General features: G+C 38.1%; 1 protein-coding gene across 2 annotated transcripts in view; it reads right to left on the reverse strand.

Annotated features, from left to right (window-relative positions):
- Positions 11769-14786, reverse strand: part of LOC109842983 (probable serine/threonine-protein kinase PBL17) — a 26803-nt gene continuing 23785 nt past the window's right edge. Inside the window, exons 5-8 of one of the 2 annotated variants that reach the window (XM_020411899.1) lie at positions 14372-14495; positions 12639-13182; positions 12288-12356; positions 11769-11804 (exon numbers count right to left, since the gene is read on the reverse strand). In XM_020411899.1, coding sequence (XP_020267488.1) covers positions 11792-11804; positions 12288-12356; positions 12639-13182; positions 14372-14495 — 750 coding nt within the window. In that variant the 3' untranslated portion in view covers positions 11769-11791. The remainder of the gene's footprint in view (positions 11805-12287; positions 12357-12638; positions 13183-14371; positions 14496-14786) is intronic. The other variant, XM_020411900.1, reaches the window with a different exon arrangement.

Below are 14786 nucleotides of genomic sequence, written 5' to 3' on the forward strand. Positions count from 1 at the left end.
CCGTCTTGATGCAGTTGCACTCAGACAATACTGCCCGAATGAGTTTGGAACAAGGGCATTGAGTTTCTAGTCCTCGAGGACTCCTCTTCCTGGTTTTTCTCGTACTCCCATCACGATAGTATAACTCGTCGGCTTGACGGTCGGAGTAACCTATCGTGTGTTGGCACGACTTCTTAGGTATAACGTCGTCATCATCAGACGACAACGTTTCCTTTTGAGGGCGAACTGCCTTCTTTGGGCTTTCAAGAATTACGCGCCTCGAGACATGCCTTTTTGGGCGTGAGTTCTCAGCGGGCTCCTGGACTTCAATGCGCAAATTGGTGCGCGTAGCTGCTATAAACTCCTTGTCATGTTGAAGGTGGCGGCGACCCCAGTATGTTGAGTCGTTCGGGGCTTCTTCATCGGGTCCAAACGTTCTTGAACTGGAGCTTTGCATCGCTCATCGGGAAGCGGACTGAGGCGGTCCAAAACTGACCTCCTTCTTCGGGATGATTCCGCGGGATCTCCCGGAGTAGCTACTGGAATTATCGGCGATTTAGATTGGTTCGCCGGAGGTTGAACTTGCATCGAAGGCCGCAATGATTGTTCCTTAGTCTGAATCGCCGCTTCAGACTTCGGCCTCCATCTGCAGTCTTCTGCGGGCTTCTTGGACTTGAGCCTGTGCCTGCGCTGACAGCGCGCGGCGTTTGCGAATGCGCTCTTCAAGGGTCGAACGATTCCGTTTGACACGGATCCATTCGTTCGTTAGCGGTTTGGAGGAGCTGCCATTCATTGGAGGTTGAGGCTGTTTGCCTCCCTTGTTCTTCATATCCGCGTTATAGCGGATTCCGTCGGTGGACTCCATGGCCTTGGCAAATTCTCGGGCCAAACGTTGGCGTCGCCTTTGGCGGGCTCTCTTTGAGAGAGTCACCACTCCTTTGATGACGGAGGAATTGGCAGGAACCGGCTTGACCTGGTTGGAGGTCGGTGGAGCTTCACCCGATGCAACTTTGGCATCAATTGGGGTGAGATCTTCGTTGGTATTCTGCACTTCTTCGTACCAACGGACTTTTCTCCTGGAGGATTGACCTGGTTGGAGGTCGGTGGAGCTTCACCCGATGCAACTTTGGCATCAATCGGGGTGAGATCTTCGTTGGTATTCTCAACTTCTTCATACCAACGGACTTTTATCCTGGAGGAGAACTTTTTGGACTTGAGGGGGGAGGTGGATCCGGACGAGGATGACAGATACTCCTCGAACTTTTGTTGGTCGAATTCATACTCGACCTCCTCCTCGACCGGGATCGAGATCCGCGGTTGCGACGCAACGATCTCGGCAGCGAGATCGACCTCCTCCTCGACCGGGATCGAGATCCGCGGTTGCGACGCAACGATCTCGGCAGCGAGATCGGTGGTTCCCACTGTGGTCGTCAGATTGTTCGCGGGAAAAATCATAACATGAGGCAACCCTCTTTTTTGAAACTCGATGACATGAACATGGGCAACAACTTTTCCAAAGGTTTCCTTTTTAAATAGCTGATCTTTCAGGTCTTGCAATTTTGCTCGACATATCCTTGAGGTTAGATCCGCTCTATCATTATGTGTCTATTCTGGATGTAGTTCCTCCGTGATTTCTTCCCATTCAGGATTGCATGTCATTGTGATGACAACATCTGGTTTTCCAAATCGTTGTACTAATGACATTGCATCAAGATATCTATGACGCATATCTCTAGGACCACCAATAAATGATGATGGCAAAATTATTCTTTTTCCGACTTGACATGCTTTTGCTTCCCCAGCAGCTACAATATCGACCATGCCTTGGAATAACTCTGCTCTGATTTCTGATTGTTTCTTTCTAAAATAATCAAGTCTTGTTGTTTCAAGCTTTATGTACATATCAACAGCATATTGATGGAACAACCAGCCTGTCGATGTTAATACAGTAGATTGTCGAGTGTCTCTTATCTGGAACTTGTAACAATAATATTCTCTACATGAGACGCTTCCCGTCTTTGGTGCTTTAACACCTACAAGTTTGCAGGTTAAGTTAATTTTTAATATTTTAATATTATTAAACAATTTTAATTATGATTTATCTTCCCTTTCTCGTTTAAATATGTCTTCTGCAGATGTAAAAGTTTCCTGAGTCACTTGAGATGTTGTATTTAGTTATTTTGAACGGCGAATATCATTTTTCTCCCTTCTTTTAATATTTTGGTGCCATCTAACATCTCCGCCTGGAAAGAGTAAAGGATACTGTAAAGGATCATAACAACTAAAATAGTGTTTAACTTGATGATTCTTTCCGGAGTGTGAATGGACAACTATTTCTCTCTCATACGGAACATTTTCATTATTTCCCTCTACCCAGACAGCTGTAACCTGATCCACTGTTCGCGAGTTGTAAACACGTTGATCTACTACATCATCTCTATTTATAATAATCTTGAAGTCTTCAAGAGATGGAAAATCATTCAGTTTCCGCAGAAATTTTGCATATGGGTTTCCTTCTAATATATCCATCAATCTTTTAGTTGTAGTCGTACTCATGTTTGCATTATCTAATATTCCCATTCGATTTTGCAACTCATTCTCCGTATCGTAAAAGTAAAGTTGAAAGTAGGAAGGCTTATTTTCTTCTGGAATTAGAGAGGGGAGATTATGATATATTTGTCCTTGTGCTCTAAATGTGAAAATACCCTTTTTGTTTGATGCAAGCTCTCTATCAAACCTTGTCTCAAATGATGTGAATGAGAAAATGCTATTATACTTTCTGGTTTGTCTTCGAAACTCAATTGCTTCTTGGGTTTGTACTGTATAAAGGGCATATAACTCGTCATTAACATTCACATCTGCTAGGTGGATTTCACCATTGTGGCAACAGGATGTTGGTGGCTCGTGTTCAAACTTTTTTGCTCCACAAAATAAACAAGACTTTGGAGTGCGTAGTTTATGTAATAAAGAACATACTGGTTCATGGTTAATTTGACCTAGAAAAAATTAATAGTTTTTAGTATTAAATAAATTTAGATATATAAAATCATGTAATTATTTTAATAAATTATAAAATTAATCTATGCAAACCTCCATGCTCATATTCCCGCTGTTATGCTCTACAAAACAAATCAATCTTACGTTTTTGCTTGCTATTGGTACTACTGCCAGCAAAATCATTCATTTTCCTCTTTCTATTATTATCAATGACCTTCTGAATGTAAGTTCTCTTCTGATCAACATTCAACTGATTATATTTGGTGTTTCTACTCTCATGTATTAGAATGTGTTCTTCTGTTAAAAATAATGAAATATACTATTAATAAACATAAATACACATAAAACAATAATAATATATGTTTATTTATGTTGAATTCAAACCTTGGTTTGAATTCATTTGGAAGAAGGTACTCTTATGCAAATGTATAGTGATTATGCAATCCAAGAAGTACAATGTAAATTTCTACAAGGGAAAAAAATTTAATGCGTTAAATTATTAATTTTATTTAACATAAGTATAGCAATGAATATAATTTGAGAGAATAAGTATATTTTAATTGATGTTCAATGGTTTCTCACCCTTAATCCTAATAGCATAGCAGCGTTCATGTATACCTCTAAACTCTCATTTTAATAAAAAAATTAAAGACCCAATATCGAACAATCTAAGAATTTCCAAAATAAAAAACTAAATCAAAAATTAAAAATTGATCAAGACATACCAGAATTTATTCTCTAAAACCTTGATCAGTTTCTTTGATCCCATGTACTTTATTATTAATGCTTAAGATACCATGTTGAGATGTGGTTACTTGATTTGATGTTAGTTTGTTTGCAGACTCATATTAGGCATCTTATGTAAATATTACCAGGTCGTACTTGTCTATATTTGCAGTATTGAGCGAAGAATTGCATGCAGTGAATTATAGAGTGTAGCCATCGACCTGTGCAAATAGCACATGGAGACTTTCTATAAAAAGTTTGGTGTGATTTGATTTATTTGATTTACTTTATTTTTAATTATATATAAACTAGAACGCGCACATTTTTTTTTCTAATTCTACTTTAATTTCACTATGGTTTATTGTGCAGTATATACAAAATATCATAGTGAATGGTATCGAGACATGGGCACACCACTTTTTATATTTGAAACAGTTATGAAACAAGTTTCACCAAACCACAATCATCATTCTGGAGAAAATCCTAGCAGATTATACACTAAAACAAAAACTAACCCATTTCCATTTGAAAATTAAAAAAAATGACAGAATTTGTAGAAAAAACAGCTAGGAATTACTTGCACAATATTTTTAGATTTCCTCAGCATGTTCTAACATATAAATTGAACCCTTGTTTCATAAATCTTAATATGCAAGATCTTTTTTCTTTTAGGGCAAATAACCTACAAGAAATTGTACATATGAACTACTATACCAGAAAGGGTATTTTCAAATCTGCACATTGAGACTTTCTATAAAAAGTTTGGTGTGATTTGATTTATTTGATTTACTTTATTTTTAATTATATATAAACTGGAACGCACACATTTTTTTTCTAATTCTACTTTAATTTCACTATGGTTTATTATGCAGTATATACAAAATATTATAGTGAATGGTATCGAGACATGGGCACCACTTTTTATATTTGAAACAGTTATGAAACAAGTTTCACTAAACCACAATCAGCATTCTGGAGAAAATCCTAGCAGATTATACACTAAAACAAAAACTAACCCATTTCCATTTGAAAATGGAGAAAATCCTAGCAGATTATACACTAAAACAAAAACTAACCCATTTCCATTTGAAAATTAAAAAAAAAATGACAGAATTTGTAGAAAAAATAGCTAGGAATTACTTGCACAATATTGACAATTATTCTCAGGAATAAGTAGAAAAGTAGATGTGTAAATAGATTTTAAATAAATTATTTTTTAAATAAATTAGAGAGATAAAAAAATAACCTACAAGTCATTGTCAAACTCAGCATACCCTAGAAATACTCCTATTTTTATAGAACTGATAAGTATCTCACTTTAAATCTTGCTTTCAGGCAAATAAGACCTAAGTTACGCCTCTCGTGAATGTCTTAAAATATAAACTTTCCTCCTGCACTTGAAGAATTTTTTATTCTATTCTCAGATTGTTGATTAGACATGATAATATCCTGCTAATGCTTTGGAAACGCCATCAGTTCAATTTCAAATTTTCCAGGCATGTGATATTATGTTGCCTACAATGCGGCGGGGTAATAGTTATACTTATATATGCTAAGACTTCCCCTATTCCTCTCCATTTTCTTTATCATTCTTTCCTACTTATATATGCTAAGACTTCCCCTATTCCTCTCCATTTTCTTTATCATTCTTTCCTAGCATATATCAAAGCACATAGATAACAATAACAGCCTATGTGAAAGTAACTATGAATCTGAACTATGTAAAAATAGCACAAACAAACACATATTATGAAGAGGAATTGAAATGGGTTGAAATTGAAACAGCCATGAGGAGCATGTGAGAGAGAAGCTGAATAGGGGAATTGTGCCAGATGATATTGATGTTCATTGCTTGGCTGGCATTATTAAGGTATTGTTGCAGTTTTTGATCTTAGGAATCTATGTAACTAAAACCTGAACTTCAACGTAGCTATTATATGTAGAAACTGTTTTAGCATTTGGCTCTTTTTCATTTTGGATATTTGATGTGTGGAAAGAGAGAAAAACAGTAATGACAAAGGACAATATGCTAATTGCTTATACTGAAAAAAAAATTCTGGACGACCTATTGATTGTTTTATAAATACTGTTGTCTGTGAACTTTCCTCGATAAACGCTTTTATCATATTGCTCTTTTTTAGTTATTTATCACAAATTAATCATATTTTGAATACAGAAGAATTCACTTGTATCCTAGCAAAGCAAGATATGAGAATGAAAACATTTTCTTGTGCCTCTACAAAGTTCCGATTCACTCACATTATTATCTTTGTTTCTTATTTCAACAACAACAATGAACACAGAACATTTATGCCAAAGTTTCTTATTGAGACATACTTATCTTTTTGTCTGAGGATTTACATTATAAATATTTCTTCATGAAGTGAATGAAGGTTAGTCAGGGAAATTTACAGTGACATAAGTTTCCTCTTTGTTAATATTATGCATCCAAGTAAGGACCTGTAAGACCTTTATACCAGTGTAATAAGTTATTCATTTCTGCACAGTAACCTACAAGTCATTGTCAAACTCAGCATACCCTAGAAATACTCCTATTTTTATAGAACTGAGAAGTATCTCACTTTAATTCTTGCTTTTAGGAAAATAAGAGCTAAGTTGCGCCTCTCATGAATGTCTTGAAATATAAATTTTCCTCCTGCACTTGAAGAAATTTTTATTCTATTCTCAGATTGTTCATGATAATATCCTATTCCTCTCCATTTTCTTTATCATTCTTTCCTAGCATATATCAAAGCACATAGATAACAATAACAGCCTATGTGAAAGTAACTATGAAACTGAACTATGTAAAAATAACACAAACAAACACATATTATGAAGAGGAATTGAAATGGGCTGAAATTAAAAATTACCTTTACTGATAAGTAAATTCTCAGCCTTTCGCTACGTGGAGACGAAGAAGGAATGAGCTAAATCATCCACAAATAAAATATTAGGAACGGTATAATGTGTGCATTAAAACAAGTAAAGAAAATTAAGAAGATTAGGGAGTATTGAGTCTAATGGGATTCTATCAGGAAACAAAGCAAATATATCTTCTCTAGTATTTGTTGTTATGACCAAAACATATGCAGTGTGTAAGTTTTAAACAACTCTAAAAATAGCGACATATCCATCTATAGAGCCTGGGAACCCTCGTATCTTGCCAAGATTTCCCTCGTAACACATCCCCCCACCCCCAAACCAAAAAAAAAAGAAAAAAACCACTCCATAAAAAAAAAAAACCAACCAACCAAAAAAAAAAAAAAGCACCCAATCTACATTAAGTGATGTCTGTATACAAGGTGATACATATTCTCAGTTTTCCTCAGCATGTTCTAACATATAAATTGAACCCTTGTTTCATAAATCTTAATATGCAAGATCTTTTTTCTTTTAGGGCAAATAACCTGCAAGAAATTGTACATATGAACTACTATACCAGAGCATGCAAGGAAATGTTTACAGACAACAACAATATAGAAGCCCTTACTGAGAGCAGAAAACTAAGATAACAATAACGGGTTTTATACCAACCATAATCTTAAGCCACAAGTATCAGAAAGTCTCAAACTCAGAATTTAAAAAATCACAGCATTATGCAATTCACACATAAAATGTTGCCATAGAGCGCATAAGCAGCCTCTAAATATATAAACTAAGCCCTAGCATCATTAACCTTAACAACTTCCAACTCTAAGCAAAGCACACTGGTTTCTTTTACAGACAACGTGAGCACATAACTTAAGATAAAAGTTAAAACTATACGACTTTAAAAAAGCACTACACCTCTGTAATAAAAAAATCTTTGAAAACATCACTCCATCGAACCCCTGGACATTTGGGTGGAGAAAGAATCCTTGAGAAAACATCACTCCATCGAACCCCTGGACATTTGGGTGGAGAAAGAATCCTTGATCAACTGTAGCTTTGAAGACGACGATGGAGACTACTTGCGGTGGAGAAAGAATCCTTGATCAACTGTAGCTTTGAAGACGACGATGGAGACTACTTGCATATGACAAGTACAAAAGCAATATGAAATTATGTATTTTTTTTCCGGGAATGTAGATGTGCTATCCTAAATGTACAAAAAGAGAACTTGAACAATAGACACAACAATATCATTCTGTCTGCAAATACTATCAAACAAACTCAGTCAAATTTCCCCTTTTGTGTCTGCAAATACTATCTAACAAACTCAGTCAAGTTTCCCCTTTTGTGTCTGCAAATACTATCTAACAAAGTCGTCAACCCCTAATTTCCTCAATTCAGCTCAAAATAAAAAAAACTAATTCACCAAAATTAACTAAAAGGACATAAACCATAAATTCACAAAAAATAACAATTGAATTTTTACCTTTTGAAACTGACACAGGAGCAAGAGGAAGACTTGAAGCAAGCCCTAATTCGGACAATCCTTGACCTATTGTTGAATTATAACAAAATGAAATGATGGCTAATTAGAACAAAATTAAATGAATTTTTTCTTTAAAATTAGAACCAATGAGAGGAATGAAGAACAAAAAGGTGAGATGATGAATTGAGCAAAAAGCGTATGTAAAATTTAGTAATACCTTCTTCAATGAAATTCCTTCCTGATTCTACCCGATGCAAAAATTTTGACAAATGAGGAGATGATGGCGGAGACGCAGCGTTGATGATTAGGGAAATAACACTCATCTTTTGAAATTGATGGCTAAGATCGTAGGACGGCGTAACGTAAGAACCGAGAAGAGGGGCTGAGATGAAGGGTAACGGATGAACTGGTGAATTGAATTCATCTCTAAAAGTTGTTGGAGGTAATGGAAGATCAGAGGAGGAGGAGGAGGAGGAATTGAAAGGAGTAAAGTTTGGTAATTAGAGGAGGAGGAGGAGGAGGAATTGAAAGGAGTAAAGTTTGGTAATTAAAAGGACCGATGAATTGAAAGGACCGATGAATTGAAAGGAGGAGGAAAATATGCGTAACTGATGAAAGGGTATTTTGGGGAGGTTATTTTGGGATATGTTTGGTAATTAAATTTGGTGTAAGGCTATTTTGGGGAGAGTAAAGTTTTTCATGAACTCCCTCTTTTAAAGGGTAGATAGATTTGTTCTTAATTTCAAGCTTCAAGTGAGTAAGCCAAGTTTATTGATGCACATATACACACTGTATGATATTGCTTGTTCTTCTCCTTTCATCAAAATCGCTATAAACAGATAACGTGAAGACTACAATATGAGCTACATTCTTGTCATAAACTTCATTCAACAGGTTTTGCTCTACAATTGTTCAATAGAAAGACGGAACAAAGTTTTTCCTCCCTTTTATTACAGAAGAAAATAAATGGGTTTTAAGAAACCGTAACAACTTTGCTTAGAATCCACAACACGAGGGTCGTCTCAAAAGCAAAGAGAGCTTGGAGCAAGCCCCGATCAAGAGCGAATCCAAACAGTGTAATTCCTCCTCCATTGTACTGTAGATAGGTGACTGCAACAAAGAAGAAAAATATTGAAAATTAAGATTAGTTTATGACCACAATATCATTCATATCTGTATTTGTTTACACTTGTTATATCACATGATCCATATATCTTAGATTTTTCTCTCATGTCCAGTACTGGTTATTAGTATTTATCTTCCGTCCACCATATCTATATCTGGTTTTGATGGATATGGATATAGACATAGATTTTTCCTTACGTGGATTATAGGCTTACCGAGAGCTTGTCGACTATCAAAGGTAGACGGTGCTCCCTGTGGAGGTGGAATGAGGGATTCTTCGGAGGTGGTGTGTTCCGATGACGGGTCGGGTTGGTGGGTTGTCGGGCCTTGCTCGTTATGGCCCGATAAGTCGGACTTCTTGGTTGTTGTACAACATAAGTTCATGTGCCAACGGCTGGCTTTGGAGACCACCCTCTGTGCTCTGTGAGTGATTCTTGCAGCTCCCAACAAACACAAGAGGAATCCACTGAGTTGAACAACTGAACATACCTGCAACAAGTAGGGGACAAAAAAGAAATGGATAAAATGATGATCGACATGATATAAGAGCAAAGCAGGCTTTAGAAGATTTTTAGTTTGAATATCATTATTTTCCGAGTTTAAATTATATTTACCCTATCCTCATGTTCCGTCCTCTTACTCTTGTTGTTCTTGAAAGTAGTAGCAGAGTATTCTATAGATTTATCATTGAGAAAAATAGATTTATCATGCAAGTTTCATGAGAAAATGATCTTATACTAGTATTTACTAATAAAATCTGTCATGCGCTTACGTCTTTTAGTATCAAAATAGTATAAAATTCCTAATATAGCTAACATCATTAATTCCCTTTTGAACCAACATGTGAGCATCATGGGATCGCTTTAACCACGTAACCTGCACTCGGAGCACATTTCTAAGCTATGAAAATGTTCAGAAAACGAAATTTTCTTGCATGCTTGGATAGGTAAAAAAAAAAAAAAAAAAACTACCACAGTTGATGTCAGCCGGGAATTGCAAAAGTTCTACGCGTCTTAAGATCGCCAGCATAAGCTCTAAAGCGCCCAATGGCTTATGGATTATCGTCAGCCAGCACTCGAGCCAATTATGAACGGCCTCGTCCTGTGACTGCGTCACCAAGAAGCTGCTGCTTGGATTCCTCAGGTGCTCGCCTGAACACTCAAGCACAGGTCCCGTCCCGTCGAACGTCTGTGGGAACCCCGTCAAACCTCAGGATCTGCAGCTTCGGCACTGTGACCCTGAACCAGAAAGCGCACACCAGCAGGAACACCCGCGGTCCGGTATACCAGACTCCCGCGCCGATGCGCGGCGCCATGATCCGCGGGCGCCGGAGGCGCGGGTCCTGCTCGCGCGCGACCCCGTGGTGAAGAGCAGCACTGAGTGCGCAGCTCGACGGAGAAGGCCGGAGGATGATGTATGGCGCGAGGCAGCGGGAACCCTGTGCGGCCCGGGCGTAGGTGCGCGGCGCCGCACGGGGTGGTCGTCCCCTGGAGGAGGTGTATCGATGAGCAGGACGATGCTGGCGGAGGCCGGTGGCCGCGGAAGAGACGCCAGGGTCAGGAAAGGTCGACGCGGGCCGGCGCAGGACGCTCGTGACAGCTGGACGAGCTGTGCCGTTAGCGCGAGCCAAAGGCGGGGGTGGAGGAGGAGGTTAGCGGAGGAGGAGGATCATGGAGGTGCTCACGGATGACCACAAGTGAAGCAGGACGAAGGCGGCGGTAGGACACGTAATTTTTTTATCGGAGAGGGACGAGTGGTTCGAGGGGCGCACCTTTCAGGCTCATCCGGGAAGCTCCTGAGCATGCGGTCGTGGGAATCGAGGACTATCGAGCGGCTTTTGCGTACGACGGTGGCAGGAGGACGAGAGACGCGTGGCAAGAAAGCCGCGACCGGAGGGACGGTCAATCGCGACGTCCGTCAGGAGCTAGTTGTTGAGCATGTTAGGTCTTGCCACAATGGTTAGTTTTTGTTGTCGAAGAAGTTAGGCTGGGGTATAAATTACGTGGTAGTAAATTTGAGAGAGCGGGCGTGAAAATAATTGTGGCGAGAGTGTCGGGCTCGTGAAGCTTTTGTGAAAGTTGAAGGAGGCAATTGGAAATCTGGCGGGTGTTCCGTAGTCTCAACTGAGCATGGGGTCACGTGATCTCTGCTGCAAAGCACAACAAGTAGTGATACTCGGACGCCTGATGTGTAAAGTCCCAAGTGAGATGGTTTACGCTCCCTCTCAACCACAAATGAGCGTCTTTCGTTTGATCCGTAAACTATGTCCACGAGCATATTGGTCTTATTTTAAAGAGAGCCCGGCTACGAGAAATTAAGTTGACGAAAATGTAACAATGACGAAACAAATATCTTCATGTTCAAATTATTTGTATCTTTTGATCAGATGAAGAAACATCGTCCGCAATTAATTTTGTCGGTCCAAGTAGCGTCAACAGAGCTCTTCGTCACCGTTTGGTATCCGAACTCAAACCGGTCTAGTTTAAGTTCTGCATGCCCCTAATTTGATAAATAACTGAATCAGGACTTGAAAATTGATTTGTTCAGCATTGGTCCAAGTAGCGTCAACAGAGCTCTCGTCACCTTTTATTTTGCCAATCAGGATTAGGTTTTGCATCTGCACGTAATATAAAGTTTGAAAGGTATAAAGATAGCTTAATTTCTATTTTCTGTAGCCTATCTTCAATTTTTCTCAGGAAAAATATAGTGCATTAGAATTGAAGAGCAGAGCTAATGATATATTTACGCATCTTTGGTTTGCAGCATTAGTCATGTAGTGAAGGATAACAATTTGAGACGACAGAGGAAATAAAATCAAAATTTATCTATTATTGATCAGCAAAGCCTTTAATTCACAAATTCACAAGGAGAGGATGTACAAGCCCTGAAAATTAAGAGCATGTTAAAGGATTTCTGAAATAATATAAGGATTTGAAGGGGCACTTATCCCAACAAAATGATTTGAGAGGATAATCAAAATAAAAGCAATTTCGATAATGTGTCTAAAAAGGAACAAAAGAAAGCGGGAAAAACAAGGTTTCCTACATTTCTTAACTTTTAGTCAACGAACAATAGAGAGCAAGTTTTGGACGTAGCTCACTTTATTTCCATTCGATCTGCAGCATTTATCTGCCTTATAATTGTCAATGGCAATTGAATGTTCATGCTCCTGTACAAATGTTGCACTCATCATACAACAATATGTATCAATTAAGAGGACTGTTTACAAAAGATATCAGCCACCAGTAAACAGAGAAAATACTTGCGGAAAATATACAGAACTTGAGGGGAAAAAGAAAAAGTGTTGATATACACATGAAGGAGGTGCCCTTCAGAATTAAAGGCCACATTATAATTGCTCTCATTAGGTAAGGCCATATGCAAGCAAGGTCATGGGACCTAATGCTCATAAAAAAAAATTGGTTCCAAAAGGTTCCGTGATGTCTTTTACCTATCGTAAATTCTCGAACGTGTATTTGGTCCGTCAGAATCCAACGAGGCGCTTAGTCGATGATCAAATTCCTTAGGGGGAGGATCGCTCCTGCTTCTTGCATTTCCTTGTTTCATTCTTCTCCTTCCATTAGCTAGAGTTTCTATAGGTCCACTCTCTGCCTTAGAAGGACTATTAAATGCTTCTTCAGAATCTTCTTGAAGAAGGCCAGCAGCTTTCATGCTTTGATACAGCATCTCTTCTTGATTATAGGCCTCTAAGGACTCGACGACTTCCTTCATTGTAGGTCTAATCTTTGGGTTCTCACTGAGGCATCGGTGCGCCAAGTTGCCTATTTTGCCTGCAGTTCTACTTGAGTATTGACCCCGCATTTTTGGATCTATGATCTTCAAAAGTTTTGTGGTTCGGATCAAGAGAGGTCGAGACCAATCAACGAGATTATGTTCATGGTTTGGCCTTCGTTTGTCTAGTGCTCTTTTTCCAACCAAAATCTCAAGAAGCACGACTCCAAAGCCATAGACATCGCTTTTAGCAGTCAGATGTCCTGATACATCAATAGCCATAGTACAAGTCTATATTCAGGAACATATTACAGTGCTCGGTCGGTAAAATATGCTGGTGTAAATTTGAATAAAAGATGAAACCAAAACAAAGAGGGCATGGTTGATGATTAGTAGATTTATTCAAGGGTTAATTGCACATGGACCCCCTGTACCGTCGCCAGCAAATGCAGATAGACCCCTTGAAGTTCTATTGGTGCAGATGGACCTCCCATACTATTGCCCAAGTACAGATAGAACCCCTATCTGAATTTTTTTACTCTTAAAGAATAAAAAAAATACTATTGCTCAAGTGCACCAAAATGGGGTCTACCCGCAATTGGGGTACAGGGGCATACCCTCAATTAATTCTTTATTTAATTGACAAAGATAAAGAGGGAGGAAATAATACATAGAGAAAACAAAAGCTCCTCTATACTGAAAGGGAGAAGGAAAATTTTTCCTGACTGTCCCACTGTTGAATTCACAGCATATAAAGACATTTGTTTATTAAGTTAGTCTAGGTTTAAAAGAAACAAAAAGCTTGATGTCTGAAACTCTTGAGAATACAAATATATCCTCATATGTTTACTTCCCATCTCTAGCAGCACTCTCGAAAGTTTTAAATGCAAGTTTCTTTTTTCTGAAAATAGATAATATTGTCCTCAGCCTTACTATAAGCAAAGACATAAAAACTAGGAACTTCCAACATAGCTATGGTACATTGTTAACTTCCTGCCCATTATCTTGCATAGGAGGGATCAATTCTGCAGTTAAGTCTAAAGATTGAATAAGTGACAGGTTTCAATATTTGAGAAATCTACTATTAGCTTCTGTCATTTATATTTTTTACAGAAGTACATGTTATTCATAACACCAGTTTGTATAACAGAAAGTACAATATTATTGACAATACTGAAAATATGCAATTAAAGACTGTTACGTTTTAGTAATACAACTATTGCTTCAAATTTAGAAGGATATAAAGGACAGATTTTTGAGATCACTAAAGTGATATCATACTTCTTCTAGAAAATGCAATTTTTCGGTGGTGTTTATGTAAGCTATTTGTGATAGAACTTTCAGTGCTGGAATTTCAATTGACCCCCATGCTTTTGCAGTTATGCTTGTCTTGCTAATTCTGCTCAATTAAAAGAAGAAATATAATCCTTCCTTAATTACTCATTAACTCACCTGTCATTATATACTCAGGAGCAGCATATCCATAGGTACCCATGACCCTTGTAGAAACATGTGTTGCATCACCCATGGGACCTTCCTTTGCAAGGCCAAAGTCTGAAAGCTTTGCATTAAAATCCTGCAGATGTAAGACCATGATCAAGTATATCTTCACATAACTATACTGAGGTTGCAGAAAAGTCCCTTTATTGAGACATTCAATCAAACAACTCAGTTCGATGATCGGGGGTGGACCACCTTGTCTTTTGATTTATTAAAAGAGAAAGAAAACAGTCAAAAGGATTTCCTGTGTGCTGACAGTTATTACACACTAAAGTTTCTTGGGTTGCACTCGAAAAGAAGGGCAGTATTTTCATGTTAAGAATGTAAGTATCATTTGACTACTACAACTGGCTAAAGTATCTGTTCT

Source organism: Asparagus officinalis, chromosome 5 (genome assembly GCF_001876935.1).
Source record: "Asparagus officinalis chromosome 5, Aspof.V1, whole genome shotgun sequence".
Classification (NCBI taxonomy): Eukaryota; Viridiplantae; Streptophyta; class Magnoliopsida; order Asparagales; family Asparagaceae; genus Asparagus; species Asparagus officinalis.